The sequence below is a fragment of the Bidens hawaiensis genome, unplaced genomic scaffold (assembly GCF_021521415.1).
Source record: "Bidens hawaiensis isolate Kalapana, Puna unplaced genomic scaffold, B.hawaiensis_p1.1 tig00025172_1, whole genome shotgun sequence".
NCBI classification, from domain to species: domain Eukaryota; kingdom Viridiplantae; phylum Streptophyta; class Magnoliopsida; order Asterales; family Asteraceae; genus Bidens; species Bidens hawaiensis.
In genome coordinates, this window is record NW_027493998.1 from 237986 (window position 1) to 246201 (window position 8216).

The 8216-nt window shown below is 36.8% G+C and overlaps 1 protein-coding gene across 1 annotated transcript; it reads right to left on the reverse strand.

Moving 5' to 3' along the window:
• Positions 1-1497: 1497 nt before the first annotated feature.
• On the reverse strand, positions 1498-2211 carry LOC143570902 (uncharacterized). The gene has a single exon (XM_077056424.1). The coding sequence runs from the start codon at positions 2209-2211 to the stop codon at positions 1498-1500; it is 714 nt and encodes a 237-aa protein (XP_076912539.1).
• Positions 2212-8216: the final 6005 nt, after the last annotated feature.

An 8216-nucleotide genomic window follows, 5' to 3' on the forward strand; every position in this document is an offset into this window, starting at 1 on the left:
ATAATGTTCATTGATTTATGCATAATACATCAAGAATGCACACACCGAACACACATGGTCTTGCCATGCAAGGCATATATACCAAGTTACTAATCGTTTTTTAAACAAAACAGAAAACTTGCCATGAGATTCCAATTTGTAAACAAAGAAATCTAACCCGTATTTAAACAAAACAGAAAACTTGCCATGCAAGACATATATACTAAACCAGCTCAAATACAGAACCAGATGTAAATATTTTAAACTTAAACACAAAGTAATTACCAAATCATCCCTTGAGACCATATTAGTTGTACCACCCTTCGAGTCCAAAATCATATGTGGTATTGTTTATATTTTCACATAGTTTTCTATTGAATGAAAAACAATAAGAACTTGTTGAAAAATAGATGAATTTTTTATATGCGACCTATAACCGTTTTAGGATTAATAGTGTTTGCAAACTCAAGAACCCAATGAATGTTAATTCTAGAGTTTTATGAGTAAAAATAATTTGGTTAGATTCCACCCATATTACCCATTTCTTCACATCTTTCACATAAGTAAACCATATTCATTGCCAAAAGAAGCCCTATGGTTTTTCTAGTGCCTCTTCGAAATGTACACCATAGTCGTTTCCTTCGACGGTGCAAAGCTGGATGCTTATCTACTATTGAAGAAACACTAATCCACCCCTCAAGGTCTAACACGTTAGTCCGAGGGATTAAGATAAGTATTCCCCACGATGGGTTATAAAACCTTCCTTGGCGCAGATGAGTATATCCTGCAAAACAGAACACCGTGAGCTCGTTACGAAGAATGGGGGATTCTCTCGTAACCACCTTCCGGCGTGAGAATCAGTATTTGGTAATATGGAATATATATTTAATGAATATGAGAGAGTATATCCTTTACCATTTGGAGATCCATTGGTATTTATAGCCGGAGGAGAGAGAGAAAGGGTGGTCAACCGCGTTGTCATTTCTTGCCACCAATAATATTCTCCATTCGTGTGATTGTGGAGGTTGGTGGAAGTTGGTGGGCATCATGGCCTTTTGACAAGGACATTTCGTACCGTTTGTACTATCCCTCGTGTGTTGTTCCATCCTTATTGGTTGGGTGTTTATTCTCATGTGGATTGTACCTTTTTGTCCCATGCTTGTGGGACCTTTGCGGTACTATTCCCTAGGCGTTAAGGGATACGTATTATTTTAAGGAACCACCCGGCGGATACGTATATTATTTTAAGGGATACGGATGTGATTACTAAAGGCGCTTTCTTGTTCGCCCCTCCTTTTACTTTTGGGAAGATGACTTGTTCTTCGTTCCCGGCCGCATATTCTATTTGCCTTCGCTTCTTGGAGTGGGCGTTGCCTGAAATCATGTTGGCGTGAAGGTCTTTAATTTTCTTTTCTGGCCTTCCGCCGTCTCTTGGAGGTGGGCGCCTATATTTTCCTTTGATGCTTTTTACGAGGTGATCCAACTTTCCGTTTTTGACATACTCTTCAATGGCATCTTTCAGATTAGAACATTGATTTGTTGTGTGCCCATGTTTTCGTGATAGTCACAATAGCTTTTCATATCTGTGTTTGGACCCTGCTTGATTGGTGCTGGTTTCTTTAATTGGATCCCTTCTGTATACATGATGTGTGCTGCGCTTTTTGTCAGCGGAGTCCATCTAAATGCGTTTGTCTGACCTTTCTGTCTGGCCTTGAATGGTTCATACGCCGCAGGTTCTTTTTCGTTATTCAGTCTTGACCATACAATGGATATTCTCTTGCCTTGGCGGTCTCTGTTGATATCATTTCTAGCATCGTTCTTCGCCAGTTCTTTCCCCAAACTTTTTTCCATTCGCGCGTATCTTTTGGTCGTGGTCATGACATCATCCCATCGCTGTGGCATGCCATCTCTGCCCGTAAGGTTCCGAATAAGATCGTCACACTTTACGTTTTGGCGGAAGGCTGCCCGCAGCAATTCTTCACTCACGCCGCCTATGTTCAGGCCTTCTTGGTTAAATCTGGTAATGAAATCTTCCAGCGTTTCATTGTCTTTTCTGACGACATTCAGAATGTCAGCTGGATCGCTGATGTGACGCCGTTGTTGGCTGAATTGGTGGATGAATTTTTTGGCTAAGTCTTCCCAACTTAAAATTTGCCCATCTGGTAATCTTTCATACCATGCCCTGGCGGCTCTGACTAGTGTCAGTGTAAAGATGTGACACCATAGCGGCATGGTCCACCCTGAAACTAGTCCCGTGGCTGTGAAGGTTTGCAAATGGTCATCTGGATCTGAGATGCCATCATATTGCCCGACCGTTGGCAGTATTTTTGGATTTTCTGGCAACTCCGCCTCAACGATTCTTTCCAAAAATTTCGATTTTCCTGCCGATGTTGTCGGTCGGTATGGTTTGGAAAAATCTTCCGCCGCATCTGGATGATATTTCACCAGTTTTTTAGTGTCTGGACATTTCGAATTTTCTTCGTAGTCTGGATCGTCCAGGCGTGAGTCTTTCTCGAGACACGACCGATGCGACTTTTCACCCGCCTTGCTATTTTGTTGACCAAGCGGTGACTTGTTGGTCGTCGTCTTTTTTATGGATTGGCATTGAATGTTCCTCGTGTTCTTCTTCTTCGTTGCGACTAGAGGCTGTATCAAACAGTGCTCTAGGTTGCACAACGGATGCCATTTTTTCTTGGAGTTGGTCCTTTAGTTTTTGTTGTTCTGCTTCCAACCATGCCATGATGTCTGGTGACATGGTTGCCTTGGGACGTGTTTTGGTTTTCTCTTTGTCTGTGACGGTAGGGTGAATGGTGGACGTAATAACGACACCTTCACCAGTACCGGTGACGTTCAAAGGTTCCATGTTACCCTCTGGGTTGGCCCTTGAGTTCTGGCCAACCTCTTTTGGTGTGGTCTTGCTACTCATCTGAGTCAAGAACGGAGTGATTGTTTAGTAACTGTTCTAGCTATGTGCACGGATGGCGCCAATGAAGACTAATCCACCCCTCAAGGTCTAACACGTTAGTCCGATGGATTAAGATAAGTATTCCCCACGATGGGTTATAAAACCTTCCTTGGCGCATATGAGTAATCCTGCAAAACAGAACACCGTGAGCTCGTTACGAAGAATGGGGGGATTCTCTCGTAACCACCCTCCGGCGTGAGAATCAGTATTTGGTAATATGGAATATATATTTAATGAATATGAGAGAGTATATCATTTACCATTTGGAGATCCATTGGTATTTATAGCAGGAGGAGAGAGAGAAAGGGTGGTCAACCGCGTTGTCATTTCTTTCCACCAATAATATTCTCCATTCGTGTGACTGTGGAGGTTGATGGAAGTTGGTGGGCATCATGGCCTTTTGACAAGGACATTTCGTACCGTTTGTACTATTCCTCGTGTGTTGTTCCATCCTTATTGCTTGGGTGTTTATTCTCATGTGGATTGTACCTTTTTGTCCCATGCTTGTGGGACCTTTGCGGTACTATTCCCTAGGCGTTTGGGGATACGTATTATTTTAAGCAACCACCCGGCGGATGGCGATTACTCTCGCCTTTTGTTCCGCCCAGCTCTTTGGTTTGGGTATTATCCTTGTTAAATGGTGGGTTCAATACCCTACCTCTACAACTATTATAATAAATAAAAATCATTGTTGTGCCACATGACACTTAATTGTCCTATTTTTGTGCAAGTGGCATCATTATTGATCAACATTGAAAGTCAAAAACTATATAATTAACACAAATAATATATATATTAAACATACTATATTAATCATTTATCTATGATTTTATAGTTATAAATAAAATTAAAAAAAGTTAGAATAAAAGAATGTATGTAGAATTTTTTAAACTCATTTTACTGTGGGTAAGTTCGTGTTGTATGTTTTTAATTTATTAGTGACCAGTTTAGAAGGTGACACTATTTTTCTTTAATTTGAGCAATACGAAAATGGTTCATATCACATGATTACTTTTTTACTTTTAATTCTATATAATAAACTTTTTTATATACATTAATAACTTTTGCTAAAGTGACATATTTTCAACACTCAAGGAGAATAATTAATTGATAATTGTGTATATCAGTACTCTTTCTTTTATATATAATAATTATGTGAATTTTTTATGTCACATGTTAAATGATAGTGAAATCCATTATGCTTATTATACTTCATATGCAGGTCAATGTATTATACAAACTTACATCAACTAGAGTTTCAGGCTAAACTGATATAAAAATAGATTTGTTTTGATCCCTATAATACAATGGTACCATAGTGAGTTTTTGTTTATATCCATTTATATTCATGAAACAAAATTCATATCTTCCTAGATGACTATCATTGTGTTGTCTATTATAGGAACAACACTATTTTTTTTTATTTCAAATATTGCAAGTTGAGACCATAAAGTACTGACTATTAGAAATGATAGGAAAATGATTGTAATTATGGGTGTTGCAAACGGATTCTATACAAAGTCATTGTAAGATCATGAGCAGGGCGTTTGAAATAATAATTTGTTTATTTTAAGTTGGTTGTTTAATAATATGATTTATTTGTGTTTTTATTTTATACAATAATCTCGAAATTGTTTGATATAAAGGGAGGAATGATGGTTTGGTTTTTTTACTCTGATTTACGTATTGGGAAATAACAAGTTCCACTTGAAACATACCCACTTTTAGTTTGACTTGAAACATGTTGGGCAAATTCGACATGTATTTGACCCTTTAAGTAAACAGGTCAAATTTGCTACGTGTGTTCTCTTATAGCTGGCAAAATGGACGGGTCGTGTCAGTCGACGCAACGCATAATAACCGACTTGGTCAGTACACATTTTTTTTTACTTTTACACACAAATATAAAACTCACTATAACTGTTAAGTTTCTTCTATATTGTTGGAGCTGAGTAAAATGTGTCAATGTAACATCCCGAAATTTCTAAGTAATATTTAATATATTATTTTGTCGGGTGAAATAAACGAGTTAGTGGAACAGCATAATATGAAGACTTAGTAGGATAATTAGATGGGTTTGGATATGGACCAAAAGGAAATATGGGCCTTCGGTCCATGGGCTTGAGGGAGTATAAATACCCCCTTAAACCCCAATCCTTTCCATTCCATCCATTTATCCATCCTAATCTCTACACACACCCAAAACACACACAACCCGAACCAAGATCCAAAGGCGAGGACCCGAGCTTGTTGGTGCTAGATCGTCGTGACGAACCAAAGCAACAAGACCAGCTCGTGTTCGTAGTTCGACTCATTTACGTCAGCCGAGCTCAGTTAAAGAAGGGATTTACAACTATCGGAGGAAGAAGCAGAGTTCAGCTGAGTTTCTAGCCCCATTCCTTGTTATGTTTTCGGGGCTGTGTGCATACTCGATGTGTTGTTAATACATTTATCCTAAGTGATAAGTGTATGCCATATGTGATATATGTGATGGATATGAATGATTGCTTGTCGGTACGCGAACGATCTTCGGATATTGCGCGTACTGTCAGGTTAAAAATAAAGGTACGAATATTATATATCGAAAATGTATGAATATTACAAATGAATACTTGTCGGGGCGTGAACGATCTTCGGATATTGCACGTAACGACAAGGGGTATGGTTGTTAAATGAAGGATGTAAAGAACGCCTAGAGTGTTCTTATGCTATACTGTAATTATTGTATATGTGAAGTATGTGTATACAGGTACACGAATGGTATGTGAGTTCTACGTTCGACATAGTAAGTTAGGATGGCAAATCCCTCTAGCTTCTGTCGGACATAGACTCGGCTGGTGATGGCGTAGTTAAGGACTGCGGGCCTTATACGTAATGTAGATGATAGATGTAAACGTAGATAGGGACGGTGGGCCTTATACGTGTTGCAGATAATAGACGACAACGTAGTTAAGGACTGCGGACCTTATACGTATTATAGATAGGCATCAGCATAGGGAAGGACTGTGGACCTTATACGTGTTGTGGTAGCATAGGGGAGGACTGCGGACCTCGTACGTGCTATGAATTAGGTTGCAACATAGGGAAGGACTGTGGACCTTGTACGTGTTGTGGAAGTGGGATGGTATAGGGAAGGACCGCGGACCTTGCACGTTCCATGAATGGTGAACATAGGTAAGGACTGCGGACCTTTTACGTGTTCACGACCTTGAGTACAGGTATAGACGGCGGACTATGAACGTACTCTCGGTAGACTGAGGTTAGTGATTGTAGATATGTATGTATGTATGGTAGTAAGTATGTATGTAGAACAGAAGGGTAACTAGTTAAGTATGGGTATGTATCTTCGGATATGTATGTATGTGTATGTATTGTATGGCGTCCGATTAACTAGAACTCACTCAGCGTAGCTGACTTTTAGTATGCACGCAGGTGAGTAGAATGAGACAGCTAGCTTGAGCAGGCACATGGTGGGCGAATAGGAGACCGGCATCTGAAGACTCAAGATGTTTTAATGTAATTGACGTTTATTTTGAAAGACAAGAATGTTTAGTTAAGGCAAGTTTTGGATTGCTGTAACGTTTTATGAAAGTTTTTATATTCCGCGAAAGTTTTAATGAACTCTGATTTGTAAGAACTGTGTTTATGAGTAAATCCGACGCTAAAGTAGGGCTACCGGGAACGGGGCCTTACAAGTCAAGATCATCTAAAGTTATAACTTTAGTAAGAATGCACGTTTGAAACTAAAAAAAATTGTTATAAAATGCCTATAACTTTATTTGTATTAACTTTCTTTGCCGATATAACCAAATATGCAGTTTTCCTTGCTGATAATTATATAACATAAGACATGAATTAGAAAAAAAGAATGAAGTAAACCACACAAGTTTATTTTTTATTACTTATGGATGGTTAATAATTAATATCATTAAACCCCTGGTTTGAATACTTTGGTAAAAAAAATTTAACAATAGACACTATTGCAGTTGTTAGTTAAGTAGAAAGATATGTTGAGACTAAACGTAACACTCCCTTCTCTACTTGTCATACCCTCTCTCTTATAATTTTTATTCTTTTAACAATTTTATTTGACATATTACTTCAATGTAAAATTTTTTTTTTACATTTTATAATTTTCTTATAAAATATCAAACCAAAATCTATAAAGTCATTATTTTTATATTTATTTTTTTTATATGTCACTCTTTTTTTGCTTATTTTTCTTGATCATAATAATAATATTTTGTTATTATCAATGTTCATGTATGTGTGTGTGTATTGATATGTTTGAGTATATTCATGTACATTGAAAAGCTACATTAGAAAACTTTTATAATAAGAATTTTGTTTTAAATAAAATGCAAACTATCTATAAAAACTATTAAAAAAGCAACTACCTCGACTTGACATGAGCATGAAGAGTCAAGAGAGTTCTAGAGTCAGTTTTCTTTTTATAAAAAAATAAAACAATCTTAGATAAAAAAAATTAAATAATAAAAAATGTTTATTATTAATAAGAAAAAGTGATATTTTGTTATTTAAAAAAATCATTTTTAAAATATTAAAAACAATATTAATAATAAAAAATAACAAAAAAGACTAAAAAGAAACAAAAAAAAAGTTTGAATTGTATTAATGAAAAAGTTAAAGGAGGGGGTATATTTAGTAAAAATGAGAGTGTAAGGTACGTTTAACAGCACCCTTATTGCAATATAAATAGCAGAATTATACAATAAGATAATGAATAAGACTTAAATTTTCAAGCCCGTGTAATACACGGGTTTCTAACCTAGTCTTTTATAAGAAAAAAACGACCCGTATGATGAAAAGAATAAATCGCTTTAAATCTTTTTAATGATCATTTCATTATCATAACGCTGGAGTTCAACAACACAACTTGTGTGCATCTCTACAATTCTTTAACGCCATTTTTTGTTAGTGGGATGTCATCAAAGGTAATTTTTTTGTTTCACTACAAGAAACCTGGTGTTGTTGAGATGAAACCTATCCCGACAACAGGATGTTGTCGGTATATCTAACTCTATCTCGACGACATGTTGTCGGGATAGAAAATCCCAAAATTCTTTACATGTGTTAATTGTTAATACCCGAGACCATTTTGACTAAACCAACCTTTTACTCGATACTTCTCCCGACGACATGTTGTCGGGATAGAGTGTTTATATTTTATTTTTTCTTTTCTTTAAAACCATCATAGATTAGAAACAAATAATAAAAAATTAACTACCCAATCCTGACGACATGTTGTTGG

Coding starts and splice junctions, on each gene's coding strand:
- LOC143570902 (XM_077056424.1), bottom strand. CDS start 2,211: ATGCCGCTATGGTGTCACATCTTTACACTGACACTAGTCAGAGCCGCC.